Here is a 21,834-nt window from a genome sequence, read left to right as displayed (position 1 = left end):
CTTATTTGGGTACATAGTTACACAGAGTAAAAAACTGGTTAGTTTCATACCAAAAAAAAACAAAATCTAATATTGACATTTATTATTATTATTAATATGAAAAATTAAAATGACAGGCAGAAATTGTCAATTATGGTTTCTAAATGTCTCACGATTTTCAACTGTTAATGCTCTCAGCGGCCACTCAACGTGGTCGACATAATTGTTTATAGCTTGTTTTCATATGACGTCACGCCACTGCGTTGCCATGGCGCGAAATGCAAATGGAGGGCAGGAAGTAATTTGCTGTATTTAGAAAGCACTATAACAAACTCAAAATGCCTATGTTTTGCGTCGTTTATGGTTACTTAAATCGATCAAACCACGAGGAGTTTTTATCGTGTACCAAAAGTTGTTGTTCATAAGGGAGGAGCCGAATGGGAAAATGCCCGTGTGTGCAGTGATCACTTCGTCAAAGGTGAGTTAATACAACTTAAGTGGCTATGTTTGTGTAACGTGTAAGTTAACGTGTAACGTTTCCGAACTTTGTAAAGTCAAAGTATGTCTGTAAGACGAGGTAGTTGCTGATATCTACCGCCTCGATGGCAGGAAAATCTTTCAATTCAGTTGAAAAATCGCTCCTCTTCATAATGTAAGGATCACGTACAACATATGTTTGATTTTTTGTTTATATTTTCTCTTGTAATAGCGTGTAAAGTAGTACAGTACGGACTTTCCTCCATCTCGTCCATTGCGCTCTTCACTCCCTGCCCTCCATCTGAATTCCGCGCGTCATCATAATCACGTGACTGAAACCCAGCTATTATCTATTTTTAAAAAGGGGACCTATTATGCTCTTTTAAAGTCTACATTTCTGTTAGAAAAAAACACATTATTTTCACATATTTGACATTGTTGCAACTCTTTGAAGCCCCTCCTTTCGAGGTTCAATGATATATATATATATATATATATATATATATATATATATAAATAATGGTATATACACCACTTGGGATGTATATATACAGTATCGGTCAAAAGTTTGGAAACATTACTATTTTTAATGTTTTTGAAAGAAGTCTCTTATGCTCATCAAGCCTGCATTCATTTGATCAAAAACACAGAAAAAACAGTAATATTGTGAAATGTTATTACAATATCTGAAACAATGTTCCCTCTAATTTTTTTTCTTGCTGAGCAAAACTTTTTTCTATTGGGCGGACATTTTTCGCCACCTGAGCAAAAATATTCTTTATACCTGACCTGTACAGCATACGTAGAAACACAATGGTTTCAACATTCAGTTGTAACTTTTAACTTGAATGTGCCATTTCTATTTTATTTGACCCTTGATGTAACTTATTGGTATTAAATCATATTTTTGAAAAACAAGCTTCTTAACAAATTAAGAAGTCACTAAATGAAGCACATTTTAGGTTACCTGATATTTTTTTACAGTGCTGTTAACTGTACAGTCTTTACCAAGAAATCCTATGAAAAATAATTTACAAAATCTTCTGCAGGACAGTTCAATTCTTTACAATAATAAAATATAGTATAAAAGAAAAGTAAGCTGTTACACCGAGATGGTTTGGGAAAACCATAAAGTGTTTTTGACAGTCAATTAATTGTGTACAGGAAGCATTAAACCATCAAAGTTAAATGATTGTTTATTGCTTATGAATTTCCAATATTTTCTTTAGCAAGGGGTTTCAAACTTTTTAATGGCAAGGAGCCCTAAACAATACCCTTGTGAGATTCTTTATTTAGGGTTATAATATAATAAAATATAGGCATAATATAATATAAAAAAAACGAATTGAAGTATTTGAAGTGATATAATATATCAGTTTAAATGCTTAAATTTGTTAACATATTATATTATTATGAAAACAAAGCATTTAAATAGATCTAATAGCTAAATATTTTCAAGAAAAATGAATATAATCTAATCTTTTATAATCTAACCATCCCTGAAACTCCCCCACAGACAAAAACATCTATTTAAACTATGAATTTGCACGCGGGTGGGTGTGTAATTGTTACCGTTCTGTGTCCATAACCGTTATTTCCACCACTTTAATCAAACCACTCTTCTTTAAAACATTATGATTTGATTTTATTTCACATGTCTATGCGTTTCTCGTTGCCCCTCATATTGAGCTGTTTGGTCCGCACACACGACTCACTGCCAATCACACGTGCTCACATCATTCTCTTTCTATGAAACCTGTAAACTGCATTCACCAGTTTTCTCTCTATAGCGGTTGACCAGAGCACTGCAATTATTTCTCACTTAAACTACAATCAAATGGATTTCCCCACACGTTTCGCGTCAGTCCTCTGTGTGTCATTTTATTCTTTTCTGCGAGGCCGCCGCTTACCCCTCATTTAGAAGTGCGCGGCCGAGGCATCAGAAGTGCGCGGCCGCGCACAGCGCGCAGCTTAGAGGGAACATTGATCTGAAATCATTCTAATATGCTGATTTGATACTCAGTTATTATCAGTGTTGGAAAAAATTGTGTTGCTTAAAATTTTTTGGAACCTGCGATACTTTTTTCAGGATTTATTGATAAATAATAAGTTAAAAAGAATTTCTATAAAAAAAAAAAAAAATTCCCAAAAGATTTCTAGGATCATATAACACTGAAGACTGGAGTTGTAATAATATTTCAAAATATTACATGATTTTTTAACAAATAAATGCAGCCTTGATGAGCATAAGAGACTTCTTTCAAAAATATTAAAAATAGTAATGTTTCCAAAATTTGACCAGTACTTATATGCACGCACGCACACACACACAAACTATGCTATTGACATAATTTAAAGAATTTACATAATTGGGATAAACTGAGAAATTTGCATGAACTCCAAAAAATTCTATATCATGATTTGAGATAATACAAAAAGTATATTGAGCTTCAACAGAAGCAAGAACATTTGACCTTCCGTACAAAGAGCCAAATGATCAATGTCAGTAGTTACTTATTTGAAATTAGATTTTGAATCTGAGTCTCAGACGTTCGGACTCCACTGTAAATAATAGTTTCTGTTTTTTGTAATTGTATTTCAGTATACAATAAAACATCCTCCAAGAGGAGGTCTACCAACTAGATATCATTTCTTTGATTAACACCCCAAAAACAATGGCACAGCAAACATTACAGTCAGTTTTTCTCCTCAGGTGGCCAAAGAACTATATTTCACCCTGAGGAGTAAATTTAAGGGCACAATATAACAAATAAATAAAACCGACAATGAATACGTTTGCTCTTTTGGCTCAGCTCGATTCCCACTTCCCTTTAAATGTCACCATCTTCGGATCGACCGAAGATAAATCTGTGACTTTTTCTTCAACTGATTGCACTGAACAATTCCCGGCCCGCCAGGAACATAATCCCTCATACAGCAGGGCTTGTATTGGTTACCTTACTTGAGGAATGTGTTTCCAGAGGTCTTGGCAGACAACGGCACTCCGTCACTGGCTGTTAGGTCAAGCCGCGCTGGCTCGACTAAGTCCAGTTATCACCTGTTCAGATCGGAGCCAGATGCTGCCAGAATACTGAGGGCTGAAGTCTCATTAAAAATCAATTGTCTGGGATCAGGTAGGGTTTCTGATCGCACTGATCCGTCCTGGCCTCAGGGGGCCTCAGGCAATCAAGCTCAGCAGAGGTGGCTGAACAGATGCCTTCTGAATAATAAAGAGGGCTCTATTGCTAATCAACCGATTAATCTATTTAGCAGCCTCTTAATTTGGCCACCAACTTCCCAAAGGAAATTTATGGAGTCCATGGCAGCTGCTTTGCTGGCCAGTCAGTCGGGATTGGTTTTCTACGTTTTTGTCCCAAGGACTAAGGTGAGAATGCTTATTCCTCGCTTGAAATGGAATCATAAGTTGAAAATAAAACACTGAATTATTTCAACTGTTCAATCAGATGCCATTTTTATTCTTTCCACCAACCGCCAACTACAAGCACAGGATTGTGTGAAATCAGAGGCAGTGAACGAAACATTTATGCTAGGGATGTGCGCAACGACTAATTTCCTTAACGTTTACCGTAAAACTTCAAATAGTAGCCCGGACTTTTATTTTCCCAAATCGTCGAACTGCACCGGCTTGTATTTGAGACAGGCGTCTATATGAGACAGGCCTTTATAATTTAGTGTTGAGATGTTGTTCATTGAGTGTATAGGCCTGTCTCTAATCTCTAAAAATCTCCAAATGCTCCACGTGAAACTGCGGTCTTACGACCTTTTACTATCGTGTCAATTGATTGATTTTGATTAATATGCGCGAGGGAGAGAGAGCAAGACAGCGCTCGTGTTGTTTGAAGACGTGAGAGTGCGCGCGCGCGGCCGGGGCGCAATATTTTTTTTCACATGATGGTAGGGGAAGACTCATGAATATTCATTAGGGAACTCATCCCTGATTGGTCTGATGACCTACCCCCTAACCCCGCCCCTAAACATACCCGTCACTGGGGGTCTGATGACCTACCCCTAACCCCGCCCCTAAACCTACCAGTCACTGGGGGTCTGATGACCTACCCCTAACCCCGCCCCTAAACCTACCAGTCACTGGGGGTCTGATGACCTACCCCCTAACCCCGCCCCTAAACCTACCAGTCACTGGGGTTAAGACCAATCAGGGATGAGTTCCCTAATGAATATTCATGAGTCTTCCCCTACCATCCTGTGAAAAAAAATATCGCGGCCGGGGCGCTCTCTCTCTCTCTCTCTCTCTGCTCGTAACGCGCCCTGTAAAGCGCAGCAGTCATTCTATTCTACATCACTCATCGATCAAAAAAGGCTTTGGAGGGACAACAATTTGCTTTGGCGGCCGCCAAAAAGCGAACGATCTGACGGTTTTAGAGGATTAAATACAACCCGACACTAAAAAACAGACCCGGCCTCTATTTGAGACCGGCCTTTATTTACCCAAACCTGCAGCCACACCAGGCGTGTAAAAGAGACAGGCGTCTATTTGGGACTCGGCTATTATTTGAAGTTTTACGGTAAACAGAAATTTTGCAACCATCCACCGGAGAAAGTCTGTAGGCCTATATGCGATCCATTCGAAATGGATATGAACACTCAAATTCTGCACTGAATGCTAAACTTATAAACAATGTATATTAAATTTAAATGTATATTAAATTTAAATGTATATATTCCCCCCCCCCCCCCCCCCCCAAAAAAAAAATGTATGCCTTACAAGTGCCGTTAAGGAACCGTGAGCAGAGACAGAACCTTTTCTTTACGATTCCTATGCCTACACTACAATTGTGAAATACAGCGCAATACAGTGCATTTTTCAGGCTTCAGACGCTGCCCATCTGCTGCGTACACACATTTACACATCACTTCATGCTTAGCAGTCAGTTGTGAAGATCTGAAGAGGGATTTTCTGTCTAGCTTGTCATAAAGCCAGTTTTATCCCAGTGCTTTGTGTTTAAAGAACGAGCATTAAAACTGTAGAATGTGATGCTGTAATTTGGCTCACCCTCACTCATATGATTATAACAAACCACTGTCAAATGTGCAACTGGAGCTTATCCATCTCCAGTGTCATGCTGTCGCCAAGCAAAGGTTCACTGCAGGTGCTCAACTTGTGTTCTGTGCCTCACTAAGCAAAAGACTATTTCAATTCACCAGGCAGAGCACTGTTTGACTCCACATGAATTATAAAAACTTGCAAGTACAAACATTGAACAGATGATGAGCACTCATTGCCATACTTTGCATCAACTACAAAAACGCAACCAGATTTGATACCCGATGAGAGGTTTGTGAAGAACTTCTGATATGAGTTATAGAATTATACAATGTGTTCATATGTACCTGCACTTAATATAGTTCACCTAACAATTCTGTTAAAGGTCCCCTGACATGAAATTTCCACTTTCTGAGGTTTTTTAACATTAATGTGAGTTCCCCTAGCCTGTATATGGTCCCCCAGTGGCTAGAAATTTCAATCGGTGTAAACCGAGCTTTGGCTATCTTTCTCTGCCTTTGAGAAAATAAAAGCTCAGACGGGCTGATCTTGAATCTCCTCCGTATGACGTCATAAGGAGGAAAGGTTACCTCCCCTTTCTCTGCTTTGCCCGCCCAGAGAATTTGAGCTAGGAAGTACGAACGCGCGAGCGCGATTTGAGTTTTCCCTCGAGAGATATCATGGCTTGCAAACGAGCGAACCATGGCAGTTGATTAGTGTTCGGATGTACACATGAACACAAAAGTATTTTTTAGTTCCTTCATCCGAGCCTCTGAAGAAACAATGGGTTAATTTTATTTTCTCTGGAAATGCGCCGACACAACTTCCCAAAGTTTTGTATGGTCCAAACATTTCACCGACGACTGTTTCCTCAACTTGGGCCAATACAGAGCTGGCCTCGATGAACGTCTGAAAATAAATCGATCGAGCTACCAAGCAACAATGTCTGATGTGTGGCCTAATTGTTCAAGTTCAGACAGGTAAGTTAATCTTTCTCTCAAAATCGTTCAATACTGTTTATGCATAAGTCAAGCCAGTGACTAAAATATCAACTTCACATCGTTTCTTTTAGTAGGATGAAAATAATCTTATTTAAATTGTGAACAAATTATACAGAAAGCAATCAAAGAACAATCTTTCCACACAGCGCAAGTTTATCTGGACAACTCGTTATGAAATCAAGGACGCACGTTACTGCACAACGAAGCTCTTACTGTATGTACATCATCGTGTTTGCATTGGGGAAAGCATTAGAGAGTGCAGAAACTGCTTTGCAATGATAAGATCTTCATTCTCGCGATAAACAGACTGTGATCTGCTCAATGCTCATCACGGCAACATTTTATGTGATGGGAATAGATCTAAATACTTAAAAAAACTTCTCACGATTCATTAATCTCGATAGCTGTAATAGTAAAAACGTATAATACCTGTAGTAAAAGTATTCGAGAGAGTTTCACATGTAATACATAGCTATTTCATATGCAAGCATGTCAGCCAATCACAGCAGTGGCTGGCTACACTGAATCCCACAGCAGACACGCCCCTTCAAACAGAGTGTTCAAATCAGAGGCTAAAATCAGGCTAGGAAAAATGCCTTTTATTTCTAAATTATGACTATTTTTGATCTAAAAAAACATTCTAACATAATAAGGGCATCCCAGGAAACATTATAAAATAATAAAATAACCTCATGTCATGGGTTCTTTAAGATTCTAGCAGAATGCTCAAGCTGCCTTTTTTTCCACACAATGAAAGTGGATGGAGAGCAGGGACAGCTGCTGTCATCATTCATATTCATTATATGAGAAAAGCGCAGCTTGGAAATTCTGTTAAATATCTTCTTTTGTGTTTCACGAAAGAAAAAAAGGCTGAAACTACAAAAAGGTTAAGAGTAGGGTAGGCAATGTTTTTCATAAACTCTTTTTGTTATACTGGTTGAAACTCAGTTCACATCCTGACTGCAAGCAATAATAGAAGTTGTCTAAATATATATAATTTTTTACATGTATGTTCTGTGGAAGTCCCAGGACCAAAAAATGTCCAATCATTGCATTTGGCCCGAATGTCTGCCTGCCTGTCAACATATGTATTTTCCAACCTCGGCGCATCACAGAGCGCTGTAAGTTTACATTCATTAATATTGTAATGTTATGTGCTTTGAGACATGAGGTACTTTAACACCATGACACTTTGCAGACTCTGCTCTGGCTGTGCATGTTCATGTCTTTTGGAGGAGACGTGGCTTTGGAGACGCTCTGAAGGGAGGGTGTTCTAATGCTTTCAAAGCTAGATTTCCCTCTCCAAAATTACCTACCCTAGCTTTTATGATGTTTTTAAAAAAAGTGTACAAAACTTTTAACTCGTTCCCCACCATTGACGAGTTTCTCTTAGTCTTCAACAAAAATGATGCCGCTGGCATACAATAAAATGCTGGCGGGGAAATAATTCAAATGTATATCTCACTTCACTTTCCAGTTAGAGTTCTCATGTGATAACATCTTATATGATGAAAACTATTATTATACTACAACTATATATACTATAAAACTATATAAAATGTAATTATCTGTAAGCAGTTATTGCATTCTGCTACTGAATCTTTTGCAGCATCACATCAAAAGAAATGACATTTTATCCAAGCTAAGTGTCTGAAGTCACCAAAGTTGAATGTATTATTCTGTGGTATCCAGGTGTTTTTGTCTTAAAAAGACTATAAATAATTTCAAATGGGTTGTTCTTATAGGCTGCGCTCAACTAGCGTAGTCTGATTCACAAGTGAATGACTCTTAAGAGCTGGTTCTTTTAATGAATTAGGCCAAATCAATCAAAGGTCTTTGAATCAGATTAACAAATTGCTTGCTGTTTCTGTCAAAGCTGTTAGTGAATAAACATCTGATTCACTTATAGAGTGTATGTTCTCTCAGAGGCACACTTTCAAAGAAAGAAAAAGTAGAATATAGTTTACTAAACTTGTTGACTTCATACAAAATCACAGAGGAGAGGGTGGCCACTTATTGAGATTCTGCTTATGTCACAGCACATATCCAAAGTCATGCATGTTGCTGTTTGTGAAGATAATTCAGGAATGTTCCCCAGGGCACTGGAGATCCGTGAGCCAAAACGGGGATCAATACTCTACCTGTCGACAACAAGCCTTGTCTGAATGCTTCATGCAGCTTTTGACCTTCCTGTTCATTTAATGCATTAGGCAAGCAAGTCAAGCAGAAAGCACGGCTTTCAGGGTCATGAATGTATCATGTTTTAAAAGCCTGATCTTCAAAGCAGTGAATTACATAATTATGTGCTGAAACCTTGGAGTGGATTGGTGGACAAATAAGTGTATATAAAAATAAGTTTTAAGTAAAAAATAGTATTCTGTCAAAGTGAGGGATGAAGGATGTCCTTGAATATGTTCTGGACAATATCAAAAGCATTTTGTTTGTCAAGGGACAAGATTTATTTTGCTCCTTTGTGTTAAATTGGCAAGCATTCGCCGAGTTGGACTTTGTTTGAATACCCAATTGTTGAATCTTCGTGCTGTGAGTGATTACCGTGTAATTGGGATTGCCAGGTTGTATGCGGAGTTCGGCGAGTATCCAGATCCCGTTGGTGAGTTTGAGCGACTGATACAGCATGTCCTGGCCTTCTACGTTCCTCTTGGCAATCGTGTAGATATTGTTGTTCTGCAGTTTGCCTGACACCGTATCTGCCAATACCAAAGACACATGGTTACCCAACAAAACATTCACAGAAGTCTCTCAACAGACTACAGTTATCAGCAGAAAAAGCTACCATCCATCCAATTTAAAAACCCCATTAAAAGGTATGATGGACACTTGTATTAAATATTCCCTAAAAGTAAGTAAAAGTATTCCCTATTGAAACAGGAAGAGTACATAGCAATACATATATTTTTTAAATAACCTGTTTGTAGCATGGATGAAATCAATAGAGACTCTTTAAAAATTGATACATTTCAGCCAGTTTCTTCACAACCAGCTTGTGGTTGGGAAAGTAATCAAGTATGAGCATTAGCACAACCAAAGGCACATAATTAACTGAAATTTGCTACTTGCTATGTCGTAATTGGACACAGGTGGTGTTTGGGAAGTTGACATGTAATTCGCCTTTGGCTAAGCCACACCCTAGAATGTAGATTGACCAATCACAGCGCAGCCAAGAACGAGCTCCCACAGAGGTCCGACACTTTTTCACAGCGCTCCATTGACTTTAACACAGGCGTCTCATATTTTTGGTCTCGGCAGGCTATTACCGTCATCGTTTTATCTAAAATATGGTTAAACGTTATGCCTGGGGCACTTGTAGCGTTTCCCAGAGAGGTTGGAGGGGGGTGTCCGTTTTTTTCCCTTCCCAAAACCGAAGTCAAATCCTGACAAGTGTCGTCTAGCACACGCTGCTAATAAATACAAGGTTATACTCGCATAGTCCGTTTGCTTTGTAATAACGATTATAGAAGTGAATACCAGCTTTGCATGAACAGTGTTGCTCCTTGATATTGTTAGTCCCAGCCTCCGTCTCGATTAGTAGGATATGCGGTGGGTCATTTTTTGACTGTGACCGGTATGCTTTTGCCTCTATTTGGATGCCTTGTTGTTCCTTGCGTTTCACCTGTATGTCGTGAATATAGCCTTCGAACGTATATTGCAGCCCCTTTGCCTACTTCTATCGGACACTTTATTTGCTGCTTTATAAAAGTTTGATAAAATTTCAGCAGGAAGAGCTGTCACAGCATAAGCCATGTTGATACCAGAGCCAAGATGAAGTTTGTTTGTCGGACGTAGCAACAGTAACTAAGGGGGGCGGGGCTTAGCCAAAGGCGAATTGTACTGTGCTCAAAGAAAAAGGCCATACATCTTTTGTTTCTTTCACCATTTGGCTGGAAAAAAAGGCTTTGTCTACAATCATAAAATTATCTATTCAAATTAAATTTTGAAAACTTGAAATAAAATTAAGATAAATTTGACCAATTAGACACACACACACACACACACACACACACAAACTAATTGGGTGCTACCTACTTGACAATTAAAGTATTACCCTAAAAAATTCAAATACAGTTTACCTACGATTATTTTTCATTTGTAGTGCGGCAATTTTAATTTTTAATGCTTATATGGAACTACTTCAAAATGTATTTATTCAGTCCTGCAGTGTTACAGAAATTCAGAGATTTTCCACTTAAATATTATGAAATATTACGGAATACTTCATAGTCCACATACAGAACAATTGGTGATTAAAAGTGGTGAAAATTTTGACCTATTAGATCATCTAAGTAAGATATACAATAGGTATAAAGCTTCAACTCTTCGTGTTAGTTTTTCTTTACTATTTTTCACTTCATCATACCATTTTACCATGATCAACTACACGGTGATAATACGAGCAAGAAGGGACCTTCTCATTCTGTAAGATATTTTACTGGACAAAACCTTTTATGATCAAATAAAAAAATTACAATAATTAATTTCAAATAGACAAAAGTATTTTGAGCACACCAACAAATAAATAAAAGAAACAAATACTGTAAGATAACAGAGACTAACCCCCAAAACATTAATTTAGTAAACATGTTAACAAAAACCTCTTCCTAACATTAGAAACTAATCTACTGCATGCAGATTAATGTCTTAACAGCAGATTCATTTACACATCATACGATGACCCTGAGTGATGCTGTTCTGTGTATATTATTTTTATTGAGGTTTTCAAACATCAAAAACAAAAAAACAAAAACAGACAAAAAGACCCTTCATAAAACAGAAATCTGTGCAATGTGTAAAATGAAACAAAAGTACTATAAAAAAGGAAGACATACACAAAGCCAACCTCAGTTACAAAGTGTAATCACAATAGTTACATAAAGTGATTATTACAGATCAGGAAAACATAAATAAATAATTAGTCCTTCTGATTTGACAAAAAAGTAAAAACTGGTTCCCACATCTTATCGAATTTTGCAGGGTTCCCGGATATTGAGTATCTAATTCTTTCAAGGTGTAACGTAGAAGTGAGTCCAGTTAGCCAGTCAGAAAAGAGGGGTCTAGTATTTTTTTTCCACAAAAGCAAGATAACTTTTTTAGCTACAGTCACACCATATTGAACTGGTAACCGTACCTTTGGCCTGAGAGCCTGCAATGAGTCTGACCAACCAAGAATTGCTATAAGTGGGTCAGGAAGTAAAGCACAATTGTAGACTTTGGCAAAAAAATGAAAAATTTCTATCCAAAAACTCTGAATTTGTGAACAGAACCAAAAAAGGTGTGCCAGGGTACCCTCAGCAGCTTTACTAGTGATGCTGTTCTGGAATCAGACACTACTGAGCCATATCACTGCACTGTGAGAGCATTGGAGAGCGTGGAACGAGAGAGAGGAAATGATGAAACCCCTGGCAACAGAGATAGATAGCGCTGAAAGACAAGGACGGGCCGCAAACAATGTAAGAGCAAAGTAAAGGGCAACAATCAAACCCAATCAAGTGTTTTAAGAGGGAGAAAGATGGATTGGGGAAAATAAAATCCAGAAGGGTGATGGGCAAGGAAGATTAAAAACATTTATACACAGACAGAGGGAGGTCTGAGGAGAGAGTCAGTCAGTCAGCGGTTATATAAGCCACAGAATCAGGTGATGACAGCTGGTGTTACCAACATGTGGAGTGTGCTGTGACTCACTCCAGTTCACACTGACTGACTGACTGCACACACTACTGCTGTCAATCCTGTGAGTCTGCCTTCACAATACACAGCGGACACACAGAGGGAGCTGCTCGAGACAGGGTGAGGAGGGACACAGCGTAATGTGTAAGGAATAATTGACGACGGGCTGCTGAATTATTAGAAAAATAATGCAGCCACGACGCTTATACTACGGTTACCACGCCTTAAAACATTGTTCAGATGATGTATTTCAAGACGTTTGTCAGGTTTTTGTCCTTAAAACGGTCTTGTGTGTAGGACTAATTTCTTACGCATCTAATCCCAAGCCTCCGTTGCTAATTCCAAAATGTACTTTTAGAGCTAATAACGGAGACTTGAGTCACTGATAGCAGTGTGTAGTTATTAATGCAGTTATTAGAGAGAGAGAGCAAGAGAGAGAGAGAGAGAGAGAGCTTAAGCGTGTGTGAATTACCTCAGTCTGTGCCTCTCTCGACAGTGTTCGGCACCAGCGTCTAGAGAAACTACGTTTATCTGCACCTCGCTAGTGAGAACCGCGTAGCTTTTAAGTTGTTAAACTATTTTACTGATAAAATCGTCAGAGCAGAGCTGACAACACGTTTCTGTGCGAGTGTGTGTCTGTACTGTATGTGTGTTTGTTTGAGTGGGAGAGAGAGTGCGAGAGAGAAAGAGATGTGTTTTTCCATAATAACTAATAAATGCATTAATACAATGCAGTGTAATTTTGTGGCAAAAAAACAACCTGGAAATAATTGGCCGTTTTTATCCCATTGTTTACTATATTTATTTTCTCGGTTAGTGTCGTTGTGTGTTTTTTTAAACGACCTTTGAAATAAGTGAAATCATTTGGCAAAGTGATATGGTGCTTTAATGCTGTCAAGACCCGCCTGGAACTACTTTAGCCGTGCGTTTTCCTGAAAATTATGGCAGAGCTTAGAACATTCGTCAACCAATCAGAATCAAGCATTCAACACCACGTAGTAAAATAATACAGATTTGCTCAAGGAAATGCAAATCATGCTGCCACAATGCTAGGGTGTTGTTGTGGGTGCCTGCCATGCGGTTGCTTAAGTGTACTAGTGGGTTTCATGGAGGGGTGAGATGTCTACGTCGCAACGTCTAGCAACTGGGGTGCTCTCAAGGCTCGGTGCTTGGTCCACTTCTCTTCTCCATCTACATGTCATCACTAAGATCTGTCATTCAGAAACATGTTTTTTCCTATCACTGTTATGCAGACGACACACAACTCTACCTCTCATTCCAGCCAGATGATCCGACGCTAGCTGCTCTCATCTCAGCCTGCCTGACAGACATTTCCTGCTGGATGAAGGACCACCACCTTCAACTCAAACTTACAAAGACAGAGCTGCTTGTGGTCTCGGCCAACCCAGCACTTCATCACAACGTCTCCATTCAGCTAGGTCCGTCAACCATAGCTCTATCCAGGACAGCCAGGAACCTTGGAGTTGTGATTGATGATCAGTTAAAGTTCGCAGACCACATTGCTAGAACTGCCCGGTCCTGCAGATTTGCCTTATACAACATTAGGAGGATCATGCCCTTCCTATCGCAGTATGCTACACAACTCCTTGTTCAAGCCCTTGTTCTATCCAAACTGGACTATTGTAATGCTCTCTTGGCAGGCCTTCCAGCTTGCACTGTCAAACCTCTGCAACTGATCCAGAATGCCGCAGCAAGAGTGGTCATTAACGAGCCGAAAAGAGCAAAGACATTTAAATGCACTAGTAATTGGTAATGCAGGAGTTAGGTCAAAAGTAGTCTTAGCCTCAGAAGTCAGACCCTGACTGAATGTCTGATGCACATGGCACACTTAACTGGAAACACTTCAGGATTTTCAAAGTCGTCACCTGATTAGTTGAATTCTACAGGGTGCCCGGGAGACGAGTTTGTAGCGTACATTTGTCCGCCTGGAAACAAAGATGCCGTGACCCCAAACCCCCTCAAGGAAGAAGAACGCTGTATCAATGAGCGGTTCTCAGTATCAACTAACTAAACGCTGGGTTTTTAAAAGTATTTGAAGTATGTAAGTATTTGAAGTATGTAAAGCTCGCAGCATAGTTTTACACAACAGTCTGTTATTGTAGGGACATCGATGTTACGTTTTCTCGCCCCTAAACATGACGCGGAACAAAACAAACTGTGATTAGTTGCTTTATATATCAGTCAGACAGCCTCTTGGGCGGTGCTTGGTCAATGAAAGCTGCTATGGAGTCTCTAGACCTTCTGCCGTCAGTCTGAAGGTCTGGCTACGCGAGACTAGATCAGAAGTAATCTAAAAGTAATGAAAAAGTAGTCCGAATATATTACCAAAAATGTGTAGTGTAACGGATTACGCTACTAACATAACTAATTTTCTCACACACACACACACACACACACTAAAAAGTTCTAAATAAACGCATCCCTAGTTATATACAGCTAGAAGTAACCCATGTCCTGTCCACACCAGAGATGAGAACCTGTGGTATGAAGTATTTTGATTATTCTTGATTCTCTGTAAATGTACTGGCAGCAATTCTGCAGCATATCAATGAGGTTTGTAAACGGTTGTAAAACATTAACGCTGAAAACTAATTAGAGATGTTTATTTTCTGCTGAATTAAGTGCTGAAATTATTCATCATTAGGAATCTGTTGATCCACGGACATGAACGCATGACGTCATCCTCCTGGACTCAAGAACTGTGGCTGCATTCTGATAAAGAACAAATCAACTCAACAACAAAACATGAAACAGCTTCCTACTTATTCAATTCTATGGGGAAAAAAATCTGTCATTTACAAATAATACCAATGCACACGGTGTGGGGAAAAGGCATTCGGTAATATCTTGCCCTCGCTTGTGTGCTCCATTACGTGGACATTGTTATTCAAGTCATGGTAAGCTAGAGTCAATCAGCATCTCACAGCAGTCAATTATTCTCTACATGCTAATAAACACGATTGAAACTGAACTGCATGGGTTCTCCAACCAAAACAAGGCATCAGAGTGAAAAAAAAAAAAATCAAAGCCTGGATTTGTCAAACTACTGCTGTTTTAGTGTGGCACTACATGCGTCGATCACCCTACAGGCTTTATAGTCATGGATAAAATTGCATCTGTGTGCATCTGTGTGCCGTGTGTGTGCTTGCTAATATGAGAGCAGATGAAAGCAGGGGAAGTGAGATTGTCTGACGTCTAGTAATTAAGGAACCTCTGGGCGTCTGATCAATAATTTCAGCGAGTGAAACAGGCTCTCCACGCTGGTCCCCGTGTTCGGCTGCTGCTGTATGCTCAAATTGGCTCCAGGTTGATGAATACAAATAGCAAGCTGATAAGCCTAGAAATAAACCAGCTCTGTCAGAGTCTGTGCACACAGCCAGCCACGTTCCACAGCATTTTTTACACTGCCACCAGACTAAATAATTAACTATGAACAATAACGAAATGGTGGGAACGCTTTCCCCCCTTCCATTGGCATCAAGAGACTCTTTCTACTTTTTTTAAATCTGAAAGCTCACACAGTACACCGTGGATGTTGTAGTAAATCTTTAAGCAAACAATTCAACAAAATTGATAGTTTAATATCAAAGCATTGTGAAGTTGCATTCATAAATCGACAAAGGAAGCTATTCAAAAATATTTGGGGACTATGGTGAGCCTTGTGCAACAAGATTTAATACTAGGGGTATAAAAAAACACGGTAAGATTAGTATGTATTACACTGTCATGTCTTATTCAAATCAGAATACAATTCTTGACCATTTATCTCTCTCTCCCACACACACACACTTGAATATGTGGTTTGCTGGGACTCTCCATAGGTGTAATGGTTTTTATACTGTAAAAACTGTATATTCTATACCCTAACCCTACCCATCACAGAAAACTTTCTGCATTTTTCAAATTAAAAACAAAACAAAAAAAACACAGTTTAGTATGTTTTTTAAACCATTTGGATTACGAGGACACAGGAAGTGTCCACGTTGTTTACCCATGTCATTATACATATTTGTGTCCTCATAAACCATATATACAGACAAACACATTGTAACTGTATTTTCATTTTTAGTTTTTTTTTTGTGTGTGGGGGGGGCTTTCCATAGATATAATGATTTTTATACTGTACAAACTGTATATTCGATTCCCCTAACACTAACCCTACACCTAAACCTAAACCTACCAATCACAGAAAATGTTATGCAGTTTTACATTTTTGAAAAACATCACTTAGTATGATTTATAAGCTGTTTTCCTCAAGGGGGACCGAAAAATGACCTCACAAGGACAAGGATTTTGGATATTGCCATCTTTGTGGGGGCCCCATTTTGTCCCCATTACGAAGGGTTTACCAGAACCACACACACACACACAAAATCAATGAGTAAGTCATTGAGGTATTCATTCACTCGATTTGTTCAAACGGCTCTCTTTATGAATGAACCATTGAATCATTGGTTCACTCGATTGATACGCTCAAAACGCGAATAAAAGGATGAATAATAGTTTTTTAAAGGGTATTTATAGTATATATACACAAAATCTAATCATAATTTAATTTGATAGCTCATGATGCACTGTATAATTTAGAACAGAATAATTATATTTTTAAATCAAAATGTATACCCCAGTAAACATGAAGAAGTTGACTTTGTTGTAACAAAGTTGTAAGTTATTTAAATATTAAACAAATAAGATTTTTAGCAATCAATTCACACATTGTTCATTTGTATATTTGATATATATATTTCAGACAGACTGGTTTGAGTATTGGTTTTGTGTTAAATTGGTTTGAGTATTTGTGGTGTGAAAAAAAAAAAGGTCTCTCAACCACAGACACATTGTAGGAGGTTGTAACATGCTGCATCAGGAGCCAGCTTGGGTTTAGGCAGAGGCCAAAATACAAAGAGGTAAGAGCGCTCTGCCAAACCTTTGCAGCTGCCCTGCTATTTGCAAACTTTCCTCTCTGCTAAATGCCTTAGATTCAGTGACCACTGATCCATACGTTGCAAAACACCTACACACAAACTCGAGTCGCGAGTAGTGCATGTTGAGGACTAGATCACCTCACCTGCATTTAAGTGGCACTCTTTGATCTGGTACTGCAGCTCATTCTCGTTTGGAATGTCCTTCCATGTGGCCAAGAACACCTGACGCTCTGTTGAGGAAAAGTTTACACGTTATCATATGGGATTGGCCAATCAGTGTCTATTGTATGTTCAATCCTAGCTACATCTCATCAATCCACTCTTTTATTAAGCCTAAGCTCAATTAAAACCTCACGGTGTGCTGTTTTTAGAGTGAACATGTGTGCGCAGAGTGCTTGTACCCATTTTGCCGTCCTCCACGAAGAACACGTTGAGAGGGATCAGCGTGCTGAAGTAGAAGACATCAATATTGTTTTTCACGGCCACCTGCAGTGAGGAAGGTTGAGTGGTCAGACTTTTAAATACACTCCCCCGTATAAGGGGACTAAAACGCCTCTGCAGCCTGACTGCATTTTTGATACCACACTTATTTTCCAAATGGAAAAAGCTTTCAGCTGCATGGAAAATGAAAGAATAGGAGAAGGGGAACAAGAAAGGCACAAGAGCAGAAGAGAAGGCTAGTAGAAGTCAATGGTTAGACCCCGTTGATGAGTTCTTTCATATTTTACACAAATGTTATTAGACTCTAAACCGAGCCATGGAAATCCAATGAATAAATTATGGCACAATTGAGCCTTTCTATTTTTAGACATCCAGTGTGTCTATTGATGGCAAGAAAGTTTATTTGTATTCTTGTTTATTAATAAAAGCAGAATGAGCAGACTTTTTTTTGTATTAATTAATTTAGAGGAAAATGTGTTATTTTTCATGTTTTGGCCAACAACTGACAAATAGCTAATATTAAAATGCTAGATTTTGTCCAAATACATTAAAAATAAATACCTAAAAACTAAAATTAATCACTTTAAATGCTACAGGTAAATTTAGGCATCGTAGCCTTATAATGTACGGTGTTAAAAAAGATTACATTTAACAGTGTTATTAAATTACTAGCATTTTTAAAGAGTAACTTTAAGTAAGTGTTAGATGATGGCAAATGTAATCTTAACAAAAAAAAAAGAAATAGAGGAAATTAGCATGCACGGTTAAATATCGCAATTTTAAGCATCAATGTAAAAAATATCTCTAATATCGGCCAATAACCAATATAGTACTTATAAATTGTTCATGCATACATAATATTTAATAGTCAAAAATAGAAACATATACATGGATGAATTGTACACAATAAGATCTATAACATGCATTTACAAAATAAATGAATTTTCATTTCATGCCACTCCCAGCTTTAAAGTGGACCTATAATGCCTTTTTTTTCAAAGTTTTGATTTTGTTTTTAGGGTCTACTAGAATAGATTTTCATGCTTGAATGTTCAACAAACATGTTATTTTTCACATTTTTGTTGTGATTGGTCAACCATGTCGAGTGTATTTTGGAAATGTCACGTGCGAGTTTCAACACACTACCCTTTTTTTTTGTATGGGTGGGAATTATTTAAATGAGGAATATTGTTACATGTTCTTTATGGTTTTTGCTTACTGATTTAGAGAATTACTCTAAAATTGAATTTGTGCTTTGAAACTTTATAGACCTTTTTTGATGCGTAAACAGCAACATTAAACACTAAAGAAAGTTGAAAACACTCTTTAAATTTTATGGAAAAGGGTGGCTGGCATTCTCTTCAAAATTTCTCTTTTTGTGTTCCACAGAAGAAAGAAACTCGCATAGGTTTGGGTGAGTAAATGACAGAATGATATAAAAAAAACACCTGTTTAATTAACATGGACATGGTCAGGTCATAGCGTCACCCGGCCACTCAAAGGGCATTCCGTTACTCTTCTGCTCATTAGAAGGTTGAACTCATTAACACAAGCCATAAACACTCTGCAGGCAGCTCTGTTTAATACCAAAGAGCCAGATGCTTGACACAAGCAACAAGGAGAAAAGTCACAGAAAGGGATCCTTAAACAGAAGATCCGATGAACCAAAGATATGAGAGGATGAGAGAAATAGAGAGGTGGACGAGTGTCAAGGAGATGGAGGTGTGACATATGGTGTAAATGTTAAAGGATTAGTTCACTTTTAAAAAAACTTTTGCTGATAATTTACTCACCCCCATGTCATCCAAGATGTCCATGTCTTTCTTTCTTCAGTCGAAAAGAAATTAATGTTTTTGATGAAAACATTCCAGGATTTTTCTCCATATAATGGATTTCAATGGGAACCAAACGGTTCAAGGTCCAAATGACAGTTTCAGTGCAGCTTCAAAGGGCTTTAAACGATACCAGACGATGAATAAGGGTCTTATCTAGCGAAACCATCAATAGTAACCGACTGCAGAACCGCAGAACCATACGTCATAGCAGTGTGAGGATGACAGCGCCAGCCTAACCGTCTGATGCCGGAAGTGGGCGTGGCCAGGCATTGCGCTACTTCTGTGATTTAGAACGTTTCAAAGTTTAAAACAATGCTATTATGAATATATTTTTTAACGATTTTATTAAATATGTATATTTAAAGGGTCACTCCACCCATTTCAACATTAATCTTTATTGAAAGTGGGTTATATATGTAGTCGAAATGTAAAAGAAATTTTTAATTTGGTTCCCTCTTGACCGAGAAAAGACAGAAAATAACTTTAGGGCGCATTTGTATGTAAGACAACAACTCCCACAATGCACCACGTTGCACAGCTCCGCAAGCCACTCCCACTAATCCAGAACAGCGCAAACATCAGAGAAATCACTCTTCCGTCTACAAGAAGGCTAGCTGCTAAATGAGTTTGAAATTCATTTCACAAAAAATGTCTAGTTAGTTGGCTGTGGCGAGCAGGACGAGGGCGAGGGACGTGAGAGGACGACGCGAGTGATAATGAATGGCACCTGTGCAGCGGTCTCATATCTCTCACGGAGGAGCGGAAGCATAAAAGGAACAGGCCTGATTTTATGTTTTGTTTCTGTTGTGTGTGGCCAGCTGGCTTATACTTTTGTTTTGTATTTGTTTATTTTACTATTAAAATGTTTAAATGTTCGCCGGTTCCAGCCTCCTTCTTCCCACAACAACGAACCCCGTTACATTGGCAAACTCATTAGTGAATTACTCGTTTGTATTTCTTTCTATATGGTGAATTATTGCATGATACCTGGATTTTCAGTCAGGCGAAACTAGGATGGTTCACATCACAACACAAACGTCCGTGTGGTCGTCTGATTCAGAGATTTCGTCTAGGAGAAATTGCGATCGTTGAAATTCTTTGCAGCAGACGGACTCTATCTGTGTCCGTAGCGCACAGCGAGAGCACACGCACCAGCAGCCCGCCTCAGCTCGACCCAGTCCGGGCTCCTCGTTCGCGACAGGCAGCCGCCTCCTGATCCTCCATCAGCCTCAGCTGCTCTTCACTATATTGCGGCTCGTAAAGATAGCCACGAAGAGCGGATTCGAGCAGCAGAATTTCAAAATCCTCTACTTCCATTCCATATCATGTTTAGTTTCTTCCGTCATTGTCGTAACTTCCTATCTCCACAGCGCTTGTTAGCTTAGCTTATAAACAAGATGGCTGATATTGCTTTCAGTATCTGCACGTGAAGTCCCACCCACTGATCTGTGATAGCTCTGTTAGCGCATTAGGCACAACCCCCTATGGGCGGGTTTGAAAGGGTGGGAATTTGTGCTTGTAGTCTATACAGAAATCCCCCCTTTTTACACTTCCTCCTACAATGACGTCAAATGACGATTTTTGCGTCATTGTAGGAGGAAGTGAAAAAGGTAAATAGTAGATTTCTCTCGTCTCAGGGGAAAATGAAAGAATGTTGCACGACCATTCAATAGTATGACTGGTTGTCTAACAATGGACCTCTTAATGCAAATGGGTGGAGTGACCCTTTAAGAGATAGGCCTATATATACACTACCGTTCAAAAGTTTGGGGTCATTTAGAATTTTATTTTTATTTTTTGGAGGAAAGAAATCAATAGGCCTACTTTTATTTATCAAGGCCAGTAAAGACATTTATAATGTTACAAAGATTATATTTCAAACAAATGCTGTTCTTTTGAACTTCCTATTCATCAAAGAATCAAAAAAAAAAAAAAAAAAACTGTACAACTGACAGACCAACAACTATTTCAACATTGATAATAATAATAAATGTTTCTTGAGCATCAAATCCTCATATTATACTGATTTGTGAAGGATCATTTGACAATGAAGACACTGACACTGGTGATGCTGAAAATTCTGCTTTGATCACAGGAATAAATTACACTTTACTATATATTCACACAGAAAACAGCTGATTTACACTGGAATAATATTTAATACTGTAACTGATTTTTGTTGTATTTTTAATCAAATAAGTGCAGCCATGGTTAGCAGAAGAGAATTCTTTTAAAAGTATTTAAAATCGTACCGACCCCAAACTTTTGAACGGTAGTGTATATATATATATATATATATATATCAAATATTATAAAATATAATATTTATAAAATTATAAAGTATAATAACTATGTTTTGTCCTATTAACAAAAGACAGGCAATGTAGCCTATTAACAAATGTTAATAGTGTTTTTTAAGTTAAAATGATACTTTATGCATCCGTTTTGTG

The 21,834-nt window shown here is 38.3% G+C and overlaps 1 protein-coding gene across 1 annotated transcript in view; it reads right to left on the bottom strand.

Annotated features, from left to right (window-relative positions):
- ap2b1 (adaptor related protein complex 2 subunit beta 1) overlaps positions 1 to 21,834 on the bottom strand; it is a 68,264-nt gene that overhangs the window by 993 nt on the left and 45,437 nt on the right. Inside the window, exons 19-21 of the mRNA XM_056247307.1 lie at positions 17,510 to 17,594; positions 17,252 to 17,338; positions 9,034 to 9,188 (exon numbers count right to left, since the gene is read on the bottom strand). Of these exons, the coding sequence (XP_056103282.1) occupies positions 9,034 to 9,188; positions 17,252 to 17,338; positions 17,510 to 17,594 (327 nt within the window). The remainder of the gene's footprint in view (positions 1 to 9,033; positions 9,189 to 17,251; positions 17,339 to 17,509; positions 17,595 to 21,834) is intronic.

The sequence above is a fragment of the Rhinichthys klamathensis genome, unplaced genomic scaffold (genome assembly GCF_029890125.1).
Source record: "Rhinichthys klamathensis goyatoka isolate OS25496 unplaced genomic scaffold, OSU_Roscu_1.1 h1tg000046l_1, whole genome shotgun sequence".
Taxonomy (NCBI): domain Eukaryota; kingdom Metazoa; phylum Chordata; class Actinopteri; order Cypriniformes; family Leuciscidae; genus Rhinichthys; species Rhinichthys klamathensis.
This window is presented reverse-complemented; position numbering and strand designations above follow the sequence as displayed.